This window comes from Marmota flaviventris, chromosome 14, assembly GCF_047511675.1.
Source record: "Marmota flaviventris isolate mMarFla1 chromosome 14, mMarFla1.hap1, whole genome shotgun sequence".
Lineage (NCBI taxonomy): Eukaryota > Metazoa > Chordata > Mammalia > Rodentia > Sciuridae > Marmota > Marmota flaviventris.
Genome location: NC_092511.1, coordinates 93,007,598 through 93,022,821, shown reverse-complemented (window position 1 = coordinate 93,022,821; position 15,224 = coordinate 93,007,598). Strand labels below are relative to the sequence as shown.

General features: G+C 40.0%; 1 protein-coding gene across 1 annotated transcript in view; it reads left to right on the top strand.

Annotated features, from left to right (window-relative positions):
• Positions 1-15,224, top strand: part of Slc9a2 (solute carrier family 9 member A2) — a 92,830-nt gene that overhangs the window by 62,683 nt on the left and 14,923 nt on the right. The window contains exons 6-7 of the mRNA XM_027951805.3: positions 8,635-8,724; positions 9,262-9,332. Of these exons, the coding sequence (XP_027807606.2) occupies positions 8,635-8,724; positions 9,262-9,332 (161 nt within the window). The remainder of the gene's footprint in view (positions 1-8,634; positions 8,725-9,261; positions 9,333-15,224) is intronic.

The following is a 15,224-nucleotide window of genomic DNA, read 5'->3' as shown; positions in this document are numbered from 1 at the left end:
TTACCTATGATTCGTAGCGCAGTAGGTTTGTTGACACCACCATCAAACACATGAGTAGTGGCTGAGCTATGATGTCACGACTGCTATGTTATCCCTGGAACAGGAATAGTTCAGCTCCATGGTAATCTTATAGAGCAACTCTTACATATTTGACCTGTTGTGGACCAAATGTTCTGTGGCACTGACTGTAGTTTCATCTATTGTTATGTGTAATTATTTTTGTTCAAATCTCCCAGAGTGGTTGGAATCCTCTCCCTAAACTCATGAAATACCATGGAGCCTTTCTGCGTATCCAAGGGAGACGCACTCCTTGTCTTCATCTTTTATCTTCAAAGTTCATAGGACCTTTGTAACAGGCCATCCAACTTGCTACTCTCACATCTTGCCAGAGGCAGGATTGTGAAGGAATCCATTTTTCTTTGAGTATTTTAATCCTCCTTAATAGCATGCCTGAAGGGAAAGACCCCTCAGGAGCGACTGACCACCTCCTCTTCCTAGATCTGCTGCCTCTGTGCACAGTGAGTCCAGCAAGGTATTCAGGGCTTCGGGTCTCTTCTCCATCCTCACAAACCAAGACTGTCAAATACCAGTACCAAATGCAAAAATAGAATCATGTCAGTCTAGTGAGACTGGAACTCAGTCAAGGGGAGGTCAAGCCATGGTCATCTACACGAGTGCTTTTCCTATGCCTGCAGTGCAAAACTAGTCCTCCTATCCCCATCATTGTGGCCTTAGACATTCGGAAAATATGACAAATGTGACTTCAGAGAAAGATAGAATTCAAGACAGGACAATAAAGCATAGGAGCTTAAATTTTTTAGTTAGGTTTATTAGACATAAGTTATGTTTTTATAATCAGAAAAAAATATTGCATAAGGAAAACAGTATTGCAAAATGTGTAATATTATTTATGAAATGTGTATACAGTGATTAATGTAGGGTGTCACTGTTATACTCCTGATTTTTTGCCTATTTGGATTTGGGTGTTAAACAGAAATATAGGTGAAATACTGCTTGCCCATATTACATTTCTGTATACCCACTTTGAACGAATGCCATATTTATTTATATTTAAGTATTAATGTGATAAATAAGCTTAGTTTTAAAATAACTAACCTAATAGAGGTGATGTTTCTTTGTTGATATCATCACCAACTAATAACAAATAGTTTGAAGACCAGTGCTCTCCATGGAATAGCATCAATTAGCAGACCGTGCTTCAGGTAGGATTGGTCTAAACTTTTATGTGCACTGTGCACTGGACTGGTTGCTGATACTCAAAAGAAACATGCGAAATTTCTGCTGTCAAGGACATAATGTATTGGGCATGTAGATCAGGTTTGCAAATGCCTTCCTGTGGAGGTGATGATTAATCTGAGATATGAAAGATATGGAGTCAACTAGGACCTGAGCCAAGAGCATTCCAGGCAGAAGGAAGAGCTGACACAAAGCTCTAGCATGGAAAACTCATGGAATAGACATAAGGAACCAACCGAGTAGTGAGAGAGTACAACTGAAATCCAGAGGAAGGCATGCATTACTGAGCGTTGGAGGGTGAGGTGGGCAATGTGGTTTTAATTGAGGAGTGATGAGAAAGATTGGAAGCAGGAGAGTGACATGTTTTAAAAAGATACCACTGGCTGTTTGATGAGAGAATGCATTAATTATAGGAGACAAAAATAGAAGCAGTGAGACTAACTGGGGTGGCTTGCACGGTGGTAGTCCAGGTGAGAAATGATGATGATTTGGCCTTCTGTAGTCGTGAGAGAGACGGAAAGAAGTAGATGAGTTCCTGTTTGTCTTGGAAGAATCAAGGATAACCCTAAACGTAATCTGTAACTCTTATACCATGCAGAAAGCCTAGGGCATGTGGGAGGAGGGACAGTGGGAAGTGAGAAGCCAGGGAGTTCATGGGAGATGGTCCACCTGCTCCCAGTGATGTGGGAACCTGGTCTTCTCCAAGTATAGAGAGGAGAGGAGGAGGTAGAAAGGAAGAGAAGGATGAAGGTGGGGAAAGGCCCTCACAGAAAAATAGAAGGGATGGTTGAGCTGTATTGGCTGGATTCGGTATTGTGAACAGGTCAAGTTAATCCTTCAGAGGTGGAACAATTTGAAGGTCAGTGTTTGGAGCTTACATATGTGCTCATGTGTCTTTCCTTTGATTGGGTGGAAGGATTGCTCAACCAAACTCATTTTGATGTCCAGGGAAAAGAGAAATGGCTTAGTTCCACATACACCGGAAGCTTTGCTTAGACATGTGCGCGCACACACACACAAATATACACATTTTACCCTCCAGAACACATCAATAATTAAGGAACTCAGTGAAAGAAGCTGGAGGGAAATAATAGATTACCGATATGGTAAGAATAACTAATTATAAATCCATACATAAAATTTTACCTTTCAAGGAAGAATTTTGTATTTTTTTTTCAAATGACAGTTTTTATGCTGATGGACTTATTGTTCATCTTTAAGATGTGTTTTCTGCCTTTTGTTGTTGTTGTTGTATTTCTTAAAGGATAAGCTCCTCTGACCTTAGTGTTGTTGAGTTAGCACGTCTTTAAAAGTAGAATTTCGTGTGATATATGGTTTATTATTTTATATCATAAATCTGTCAGAGAATTTAAGCATTGCTTGGATCACGTTGCTAATTTGAATAACACATTATCATGTTATCAGGATACAGTTTTGCTGGTGGAATATTGCATGAGTAAACAATTCTGATTCCTTAGATGTTTGGTAGTGTTGGTGGTGTTTTTTTAATAAAATATAAGCTGTTTCTCACATTTTAAAATTATATTAAAAATTAAGGAAGGTAGAGTGCAGAATACAAAGCACAGATTTTGGAATAAGACCAATCTGATCTGAAATCTGGTGTTGGTCCTAATAGTCCCTGTGGCCCTCAGTTTACTTTGCTATGAAAGATCTTTAATGGAACTTCTCTCTCAGGTAGTGTATGGATATACAGAATATGCATGTCAAGTGCAACACTGGACACAGGATTTTAATCTTGTGATTTGCTATGTTTTAATATGCAACATTAAGTAAAATAGTATTGGAAGAAAGGAAAATTAACTTCTTTTGATATGCTTTTATTTGGAAGGAAAAATAGAGTATTACTTAGTATTACTTATTATTTATTACTTAGTTAATCACTGTAGACACATGTCAGAGCAACAGAATTCCATAAATCCATGGTTTTCTACAAGTTAATATACTAAATAAAAAAAATCACAGTTAATCCACTGGGATTCAAGAGATTATAGTCTCTTTTGGCCACCATTGCAGATTTATGATGTAATTTACTGTAAATAATTGTGCATGAAGCATGCAGGCTAACAAGTTATCCTATTACTGCTTTATAGATGATGGTAAAAGTTACAAGTCTCCTGGGTCAGAGACAAAAGACTTTATTACTCCTGGTGAAAGCCAGAATCTTTGTGTGGCCTTGTGTCAGTCATCCATAGCCTCTGATCCCATGCAAGTGACAGAGTGTTCAGGATGAATGTTTGCTCATATAAGGCTTCATTACAGGAGGTGGACCCTGAACGTAGGGATCTATTTACTTTATCTTTCAGTGTTGTTCCTTGCTTACAACCCTGAGAAATGGCCCAGGTAAAAAGTAGTGATTCTCAGTGCCCCCTACAAAAACATAGGGGACTCAGGGCTTGTGATATCCTGGCAATTAAATAAACTTTTTTTTTTAATTTAGCCTCTCAAACTGAAAGGATGATGCCCACTAGTTTATAAACATTGTGAGGACCTTCAAATGTGCTTTTCATATGTCATATATATTATTTCATGATGACACTGTCCCTTTATTTAATTAACGTACCACTACAAGGTAGAATTCCACAGAGTTCAGAATAATTTATTCTACTCCAATAATAAGATAAGCAAAATAATTAGGCATTTTTAAAATGGAAAGATGTAGGTGAATAATTTAGGAAGTGAGAAGAACAATAAGTTTCCTAGTATTTTTGACTGAGCAATCAAATAAAGAATGTGGCATTTAATTTGGTGGAAAATACTGAGGGCGCTATTGAGTTTGAAGGAAAATCCAGTGTTGAATCTTAGATGTGTACCCATTGGAAGAGATGTTGAATAGGCAAGTGTGCATAATTTATGGGAGAAGCCAGAGTGGGAAATGTAAATTGGGAATCCATCTGTCTATACGCAGCTTTGAAAGCCTGGGTCTGGAAGAAATCATTCAGCAAATGATGGAGAGGTAGTATACAAAAGAGGCACTGGGGACTGAACCCTGAAACCCTGCAATATTGGAGAATTGAGAAGATGTTGAGAACCTTGGTGAGCTAGGTTGCAAGGAGGAGATTGAACAAGGGGAATAGTAAAGAACTAGCTGCAGGAGGGGGTGATGCAGCATTACTGAAGGAAGTGTTCGAGAAGGTTCTAGAAACTCTGCCAAAGCAGCTATGAGTTCAAGCAAAGAGTGAATGGAGAATGGACTGTGGGAGACAGCAATGTGGGGAGGAGCAGCCCCTTCACAAGGACCCTTAGGGGTCCTGGATGGTGAGGGTGAAACTCCACTGATGGGGTTCAAGAAGAACAAGAGAGACGTTGGAGAAAGATGATACTGGAAATTTCATGGAAGTCTGGCAGAGAAAGGGGTAGTGAGCAGAGGAGCATGTCTGTCAAAAGATGGCTTTGTTTTAGTTTTTTTTTTTTTTTTAAAGTATAAGTCCTGTTTAAATACAGTGATACAGTAAAAGAAGTGGTTTAGGAGAAGATGAATGTCCTACAGGTCACCACTGTGCAGGGTGGTGAGTGCTCAAAGACCAACAACCAGGGGCCAGGGACACATGCTCCAACCCTCTATGATTCTTATTCCACGTATGCCATTCTCAAACAATGCTGTTGGCCAACTGGGTTTGAAATCTTTGTGATCAAGTCTTATGTAAGATAGGTTAGCAATGGTAGGGACATTCTAAAATAAATGAACATAGTTTCTTCAAGTTTTTCTGGGAATGGACTGCTAAGTCTGCAAGGAGGTAGAAGGCAGTTTCTCCTCATCCTTTTTTGTTTGATTTCCAAAACAATAATTCATCCCCTCACCAAAGAACACACCAAATGAATGCTCATTTTAACCACACAACAGTTTGTTTTTCCCCTTTCTTTCTTTCTCCATCACATTAATGTAAGCAGAGGAATGTAGAGTAGGAGGAAAGCAGAGACAGAACCAGAGGGAAAACAAATCTCACCTCCCTATTATTCTCCTGCACTGCTGCCCAGTGAGTCTCACAGTTCATCCTGCCGGTAAGGTATGATGTTGACTGTGCCAAAGCCAAATGAACAGGAGAAAATTTAACTTACTTTTCTAAGCCTTATCAAATTGCTCTCCAGTTGACTTAACTAAAAATGTTCCACGGTGATCAAATAAGGTGCTTTGTCAAAGGTTACCTATGTTTTTGATTTGTGTGTGTTTGTATTTCTCTCTCTTCCTCCCAACCAGAGATCCTGGTTCCTAGACTATAACAGGCAGCTTAGCTAAAAGTGGCATCCACAAATGCCATGTCTTCTGCTTCCATTGGACTGAAGGAGGAAGGAAAGGAAGAGGGGAGAGAAGGCAACATACCGTGACAGCTGTAAATTATTCAAGGAGATGGGGCAGATATTAAAAGGAACTCTACACAAGCTCACATTTGTATGCTTATTAATGATAAACTTAACTATGTCATACTTTTAGAAACCTGAGTTGATCTGGGTGGTATCCACACTTCCTTCTTGGAGTTGATGAGCTGTGACTTATTCAATTAGCACATTGACTTCCAGATTATCTGTCTAGTGGAAGGAAGCAATGTGAAAATTGGGACTGGGCATGGGCCCTGTCTGGGTTTTTATTCTATATATATATATATATATATATATATATATATATATATATATATATATATATATATATTATATTTTAGGGGGTACCATGGATTGAACTCAGGGACACTTAACCCCAGCCATTTTTGTATTTTATTAGAGACAAGGTCTCACTGAGTTGCTTAGCACCTCGCTTTTGCTGAAGCTGGATTTGAACTCTTGATCCTCCTGACTCAGCCTCCCCAGCTGCTAGGATGAAAGGTGTGCACCACTGTACTCAATGGTATTTTTCCATATTTCTTATTGGTGCATTACAGTTGTACATACGGTGGGATTTATTGCTCCATATTTATATATGCACACCCTATCTTTTTTTTTTATTCTCTGTATTTCCAAACACTGGACACTCACTTGTTCTTTACTAACTGAACACTGATAGGGAGACAAACATGGGAAGCGGCAGTTAGTGTAGAAGATATTGTACAAGTTTCAAAGTTGCATGCATTCTCTTGACTTTTCCTTGAATTATTATCATGCAAGTGGCCTTTTGGAATATGCAACTCAGCGATCTCAGCCGTCTCTGAAAGCCACATGTTTAGGCCCATTTTAATTTACATCAATTAAAAATGACAGAACGTGTGTTGATTGGAAGCTGTTATTACTTCCTGTTACTGCAAAGTAGTGGACTGGAATACAAGTAGAACACAAATTGCCAAATTTGGCCAAGGTCACTTTGCCTTTCAGAAAGTTGAAATGAAAGTAAGCTGAAAAATGCCCAGAGCTGGATGGATGGAACAAAACCTAGGACCTCCTTTTAAAAGTGTGTGTGTGTGCTGGGTGTGGTGGTGCCCACCTATAATCCTACATCTCGGGAGGGAGGCTGAAGCAGAGGATTGCCAGTTCAAAGCCAGCCTCAGCAACATAGTGAGGCCCTGAGCAACGTACTGAGACCCTGTCTCAAAATAAAACAAATAATAATTTAAAAAACAAGCTGGGGATGTGCCTCAGTGGTTAAGTGCCCCTGGGTTCAATCCCTGGTATCCCCCCAGCCCCCGCAAAAAAAAAAAAGAAAGTTGTGTGTATGTGTGTTTACATTGTCAAATGCATTCTTAAAGACATGTGGACTTTTAAGAAAGAAATCAAAATGCTATGGATTAGAACTTATTGTATCTTCCACTCCCCTCCCGCAAACTCAATATTCCTTCCTCTCCTGTACCCATGGAGCAAGAGCCTAAGCAGACTTCCTACACCCCCTCTCTCACTGCCTCCCCAACTGCCCTACTTTGGTGCCTTGTCACATACTTTTAGGTATATGGCTAGTGATTCATTCTGTATCTGTAAATTCCCCCCTCACCCTCCTTTTTCTACAATTTTCTGATTACATTTACTCTTTCAGGTTAATTTAAAATCAATTTCTCAAATTCTGTTAAAAATCCTTGTCAATATAGTATTGGAATTACATTGCATAAATATGATAATTGAGAAGCAATTTGTCATCAGAATATTGTTATCCTATCTAGGAACTGTATATGCCTTTTTTTTTTACACTCAAATCTTTCAAATATCCTTTAAATGTTATAGTTTGCTTCATAAGAGTTTATGTGTTTGTTATAGGGTTTGTGTATATCCAAATCTATATTCACAGACATGCACACATACACATGTATCTAATGTGTGTGTGTGTGTTTACTATCTTTATAACATACTAATATATTTCACATATTATTGTATACTAATATGTCCTGGTTATACCATATACTTGTTTTTCATTGCTAATACATATTCTTTTACATCTTTAAATAAGTATATGGAATGGATCATGCAAGTTCATTTTGTATTCATCACTTTTTAAATCTTTCTTGTTATTTTTAAACGAAAAAGGATTATCTTCATTTTGTGGACAGAAAAGTAGATCATCCTCTATAGCAACAAAAATCTTCTTATCTACCTCTTCCTTGCCTGTTCTTGTTGAATGGACTGGGACATGCAGAACTGTGCTAAATGGCAGACAGGGAGCTCTCTCATGGAAATGCTTTCACTGTTCTATCATTAATTGAGATATTTGCTGTCACACTGTGGTAGAAAACTTTGGACACATTAGGGAATTTCTTTTTCTTTTTTTTTACTGAAGAGCTGATTATTCTTTCCATTTCGCAAGTTCATCCATGAACATGCCCAGATTTACTTCATGCCCCTCACCAGTGCTGGCCCTTGGCCTTCCTGAGGTCACTGCTTAGAGATACTTCCAACACTCCTGTTGAGTGCTTCTCTGTATAAAGCATTCCTTGACCCCTGGCCTGTGTTCTCTTTCTCATTCCTCTTTCCCTGCTTTAGTTGCTGTTGGATAGATCTGACTTTGTATTAGACTCCAAAGTCTCAGAGCTGAGCTACTGAACTGTTAATCACTGTGTTCCAAATGCCCAAGCCCCTGGCATGGATGCAGTAGGAACTTAGTTAAAATTGTCTTGATAAATAAGCAAATGAAAGAATTGTTGAAGTATTTCTGTGGACCATACAAGAAGTAGGTGATTCTTCCAAACTGGATAATACTCTAGTATTTGTTAGAATTATCATCATTTCTTCCATTTTAATCTATTCTTTTGTGTTAGGACATTGTCCTCCAAAAATAAGCCAGCTGTCAAAAAGGAAGAAAAAAATAACAAAATGTTCCATTTACTTTTTTTTTTTAAATTGTGGCAGCAGAATACATTTTGTTATTGGTCATCAAAATTTAGGAGGAGTTGTTATTGAATTTTTAATTTTATTTTATAAGAAGGTTCACATATTTTTTTTTCTTTGTAGGGGATAACCATCCGGCCACTGGTGGAGTTTCTTGATGTTAAGAGATCTAATAAGAAGCAGCAAGCTGTCAGTGAAGAAATCCACTGCCGGGTAGGTGCTGATGAAGTGTAACACTTACATGAACAAAGAAAGAAATATTTGAATCATTAAAACAACTTGACACCCAATTGCTCATTTGCAGAAGAAAGGAAGGGTGCCAGGCCTGGAGCAGGTCTGCGTGGGAGCATAATAATAATCATAATCCCACGATGGCATCTCCAAGCCAGCTTGCTAAACTCCTATATCAACAGAGGGCGCAAGAAACTCCCTCTTTACTTCCTTCAATCTAAAAATGTTTCTACACACTTTTTACCATTTTGACAATTATTGCCATTTTTCATATTTTTCAAACTTATGAACAAACTCTTATGATGATCAAAATAATTGAAATAGTAATTGCTTAATATTGATATAACCAACATCCCCTCTGATTGGAAGACACATTGTTGGTTTTATTGCTTTCAGAAAAATAAACCAACAATAAGAAACAACAACTGTTAGGGTCATTGCAGTTTAGTCATGATTATAAATTAAAAATTGCTGACTTCAGGTAATAGCTAATCAATTAGCCTGCTTTTTCTGTTTTAGTTTTTTGATCATGTGAAGACTGGCATTGAAGACGTTTGTGGACATTGGGGTCACAACTTTTGGAGAGACAAGTAAGGTCATGAGTCATTGTGTTATGAAATGGCTCTGGGTCACTCTGGAAGCAGAATATTTTGACTTGTGTCAATTTTCAGGGTTGCAAATATTTATTATATTGTGCATGGTGTGTCCTTTCAGATAAAATTCAACTATAACAGATGTGGAAGAATAGGTAGTAATAGCTTAAACAAAGTAGATGCCTATTTCTCTTATATCAGTTGCCAGAGGTGGGCTATTAATAGATGAGTTCCCCTCCGTAGTTTTCTCAGGATCCCGGGATCCTTTTGACCAGCTGAGACACCAAAAGTGGCCTCCATTTCTACATTTGCTTATTGGACAAGAATTGGTACTTTGGTATCAGCTATTCTAGACTGCATAAAGAAAGAAAGAGCACATCTGCTATCTGACTCCTCAACAGAGCTATCAGAAGCTGTCACAATTTCTCTACTTTTATCAAATGGCTAGGACCCTGGTGTATGGCCATTCCTCTGTAAAGGAGGCTGAGGAATGCAGGCTATCTGTTAATAATAGGAGTTACTGCCAGGTCTGATGGTGGACGCCTATAATAATAGTGACTGGAGAGGTTGAGGAAATAGGATCATGAATTTGAGGCCAGCTTTAGTAAGATCTTGTTGCAAAGTAAAAAATGAAATGATCTGGTGACATAGCTCAGTGGTAATGTGCCCCTCAGTTTATTGTCCAAACAACAGGGTTTCTGTTACTGCCATTCAGCCGCACAGTGAGACTTTGTTGAATGCAGAGATTTAGAGCACCTAGGATGTAAATAAACTAGTAGAAATCACAAATATTCAAAATATTTTAAAGGCTTCAATTAGATGAAAGATTGCATATGTTTCTGTATGTCACACACATACACACATGCATGCATGCACACAGAGTTGACTTTTTTTGTAAATGGTTCTGTGGTGGATTTATAGTCCTGTCTTCATAGTTCTTACAGTTGTAGTGGAAAGGTAGACTAGCCCGGCAGAATTAGACTGATGCAGTAGTTTAAATTGAAAAGCAGAGACATGGGGTCACGAAGTATCAATGAGTCGTGACAGCAGAGCGGGGGAGAGTGGGGTCCAGGAGCCAGCCCTCACCAGCGAGCAGGAGATCACCAGGTGTGTGGCCTCCCCTCTGCACATATGGTGCCACCAGGATGGATGCTTTGGAGAGCTCACATCATGGATCTGACGATGTTATAAGTAGGCACCTTTCTTCATAGAGCAGTTTGTGGAACATTTATAAGCATATCGCTGGCTGGATAAGACTTTTGAAGTAAGTATCATGGAATCTGGACCCTGAAGACAGAAGAACAATATTCTAAACTATATTTAGAGGATCTCTCTTGCCTTTTCCTTCTGAATTTGCTAACAAAACTTTCTCTCCACTACTAATTTACATAAAGTTAGTCAACCTGCCCATGTATATAATTTAACATCAGAGAATTTCTGAGACTTTGTTTGCTCACCTGTGCTGACAGGATATTGGCTGGGGCCTCTAAAAGTGTGCAACATAATAGAGACAATAAAACAGCTGCTTAGTAAACAGGTGTGTGTGTGTGTGTGTGTGTGTGTGTGTAGAGAGAGAGAGAGAGAGAGGAGTCAGAGAAGAGTCAGGGACAGAGATCATTAAGCAATACAATGAACTATAAAGATGGCAGAACAACCTTTACAAGGTTTGCAGTTCTGTTTACTAATGTAGAAAGGTCCCCTGGGCTTTGCCTTAGTTCATAAATAAAAGATAGTTTATGTGTGAGGAGAGTGCCCCGTTAGCCACATGGGAGCACAAGGTAATAAAATACAGCAAACTACCATCTACATTGTAAAAATAGGCAGGAAAAAAAAAAAAGCCATTTCTCCTGGGAAACATTCAGGACTTCAGAGGCCAGAGGTGAACCAGAAAACTTGCCCCATCTGCCCCATGTCTCTCTACCCAAGCCTGCTTCTCATTTGGGGGACCATCCTCACGTACATGGGTCCTTGCTTGGGCCAAGCCAGAGAACCTGACTTTCCTCTCTCCTTTCTCTGTTGTTTTTGTAACCATGCCTCTTCTCCACCAAGTGTCTCCCTTTCTACCCAACCATTCTTTTCCCTTTCTCTAGAATCCTATCAGTAATCTCCCGAGGAGGTGAGTGAGAGGTGTAACCCAGAACAGTTAGGATCTCACCCAAAGTGAAGATTGGGCTCTCCATTCCTACCACTCCTGCCTACCTGATGGGGAAGAAAATAGACATGAGTAGGCATCAGATTCAGGTCAGCAGCCTGCAGGGCCCTGGAAAGATGGACACTGTGATGGTGAGGGTTTGGTTTGGAACTCAGGCAAAGGAATGCCAGAGGAAGTCCCTCTGTCCTGTTTTTGGGCAGAGACACTGTCTCTGGGTCCACAAGGTCATCCCAGGCAGACATCCCCAGGCAGACATCCCCAGGCAGCCAGGCTATGGACCGTGAGTGCCAAGGACAGCCGAGCCAACTGGCTCATGTCTGGAAAGTAAAGTTTCTCCTTCTCTAACACTTTTCTCAGCAGTGAATAGACTTCATTTAATAATTTTGTAAACATTTATAGATTTCCTTGCACAATTATTCCCAGGTAAATTTCAAATGATTTTCTGGATTGTCGTATATACCTGTGCGTCTCAGGCAGAACAAAGAAATAGGTGGGTACGGGAGAGGGGGTGCTGAAACAGGTTATTTTTAATACTGTGCTCAGAGTTCATCTCTCAAAAATATATGATTATTTATTTGACTAAAAAGGACATACACAAATAAGTGATTGTTCTAGGCATGTTGGGTTTCTTTCTTTTTCCTCCAAAGACCTTATGCTTTGGATTTCTAGTGGTCCTGGCAGAGAGTTCATGAGGTCTTTGATCCTTTGGGAATGAAATGAAAGGGTTACACGGTGGACACATTACTAAGACTTAGCAAAAGGTCTCTAATGATGGTGAAAGAGAACACCTATGTATAACTTGGCAGATAAATGAAAGAAGCAGAAATGAAGAGAGAGAGAAAATACACAATCTCTGCACAGCATAGATCAAATGCCATTGTCCTCAATGTTTGTCCTTCCTTTTGCTTATCTCTAGCGAAAAAGCGAAAACAATAATAACAATAAAAGAAATTCAAGATGCGGTGCTGTTGTCAGGAATCCTGGCTCCAGGGGCCTAACATGAAATTCAAAATAAACTGGGAAACAGTAGGCGCTCCCTTTAGTGTGGTAGCCAGTCAGTACCAAAGCCCATTCAGGATGGCTCCCCTTTCCCTATTGAGAGCCCTCCAGTATTTAGAAGAAAGGACCAGTGCCAAGATTGTGAGTTAACATTTGTTCCTTTCATGGCACAGGTGTGCCTATAAACCTCTTCGGGTTTATGGTGATCACTGTAACACATGTATTTCTTTCTCAATGAACATTTATTGCATGCTGCTTTACTTACATGCTGGCACAACAATGTTGCTCAACAAACCATGCCAAAATACAACTACTCAAAACAGCCTTCATTTATTGTTACAGTGCATGAGTCACAAGACTGTGAGTCAGTTGGTCTGGGTTTGGGCTGTGCTGATCTGGGCTGGTCTTGCTCATGCTGCAAGGGTTTGGCTGGTGGTCAGCTGATCCTAGCTACCCTTGCCTGATGTGACAGGGGTGGGTTGACTCTGGCTCACTCATATGATTGCACCTTTGTGCCACTCTGCACACATGTTCCCGTGAGGCCTGTGGAAGCACAGCGTGCAGGCTTCAGTGTGTAAGCCCATCTGAAGGCTCCTCTTCCCTCCTCATGTGCTAATAGCCCATTCATTAAAAGGAATGATATTATAGAGTCCAGTAGCTGGAAGCAGGCAGGGCATGTCACCAAGCCATGGCAGGATGACATTTCAGGTAAGATGGCAGAAAATGTGAACACAAGGAGACACTGGGACCAAATGATCTATTATACCTCATCAATAGTGTGCCAGACACTCTTCTAAGAACAGGTGATACAGGAGAAGACAAAAGTCCCTGTGTATATAGATCTTATATTCTAGAGCCAAGAGATAGAAAATAAGATAAAGAAATTACTTTTCTTGTTAGAAAGTGATAAATGCTATGTAGAAAGATACACCTGGGAAGTGAAATAGAAAATGCAGAGGGTGGAGAAGGGGTGTTCAATTATAAAAAGATGGATAGGAAGGCTGTATAGAGAAAAATTACCATTGAGGAGAGACTTGGAGGAGGTGTAAGAATGAGTTCTTCAGGTATCTGGGGACAGACATCCCTAATAGAAGGAATAATAAGTATAAGGGCCCAGAGTGCCGGTGGGAAGTATCTAAGACAGAAAGGACCCTAGTGAAGCTGCTGCCGAGGAAGAGGCACACAGTGCTCAGAGGTGCAGACCCAGATTTTGGAAGGCCTCATAGGCCACAGTGCTTTTATTCAAGTGAGAAGTCATACTGTTTGACTGACATTCTAACAGGAGCACTCAGAGTTCTGTGTTGAGAATAGGTCCTAGGACCAGGAGGCCAGCACACCAATTAGGTACACAATTCAGTGTGAGCGTCCAGTGAAAGAGGACTTGGACCCTGGTACTGGTGTTAGAAGTGGTGAGAGGGTGTTGGATTCTCTAAGTATTTTGATGCAGATCAACAGAAATTATTGCTAGAGTGGATGTGGAATAATAGTGCCCTGCACCTGCTACATAGTTAAGTGGCTCCAACAACAGAAATGAGTTTTCTTACCGTTCTGGGGTGGAGGTCTGAGCTAGGGTGGTTCCTTGTGAGGACAGGGTTGCTCCAGGAATCTCCTTGACTTGCAGACGAAGTTGTTCTCCCTGACTCTTCACCTTGTCTTCCCTGTGCATGCAACTATGTCCAAATGTCCTCTTCTTATAAGGACACCTGTCATATTGGATTAGAGCCCACCCTAGTAACTTCATCTTAACTTAATTGTGTTTGGAAAGACCCTATCCCCAGATACAATCACATTCAGATAAACTAGGAGTTAGGAATTCAACATATGAATTTTTGGTTGGGCACAATTAAGCCCATACTATGGAATATCATAGAAGAATTACAGATGCCACCAGTTTTGGACCCAGTGGAGTCACACTTATCCAAGATTGGGAGGATTGTGGGAGATCGGTTCAGTTTCAACATGTCAAGTATGAGATGCCTGTTAGACACTTAACCAGTGATGTCTGTCCCCGATACCTGAAGAACTCATTCATACACCTCCTCTAAGTCTCTCCTCAATGGTAATTTTCTCTATAGAGCCTCCCTATTCACCTTTTTATAACTGAACACTTACTTAACCAGTAAGCAGGGGAATGTTCATGTCTGGGTTTAGGGAAAGAGGTTGGAGCTGGAGAGATGAACTATGGAGTCTTGAATATAGAGATGTTGTGAAAAGGCATGAAACTGGGCAAGATGCCCAGGGGAAGTAGACCAAGGATGGACCCCTAGGACATTCCTACATTGAGAGGTCAGAAAGAAGGCATGGAACCAACAAAAGAAGCCAAGAAGGAGGTAGTAGGCACCCAGGGTGTAGTATACTGGGAGCCAAATGAAAACCATGTGTTAAGCAGGTGAGGCCAGGAAGGATGAGATACCAGCTGGCCACTGGATTTCACTGTGGGGTTCACTAATGACTTCTGTGACAGCAGCTTCCGTGGAGTGTTGGAGGCAAAAGCGTGGCTTGTGACTACTCCATAATCACAGCAGAGCAAGTGGCAATACCAAGTATGGATAACACATTTGCTGAAAGAGGAAGTAGAAAAATGTTAAAGGGATAAATATATATAGATATACATATAGATATATTTAATCTTTAGTGAATAGTAGATATATGTATGTATGTTCTGGTCATATACAAAACTATCCATGTACAAGTTTATGTATTATGTAGGTATTTGTGTGCATACATACACATAAGTA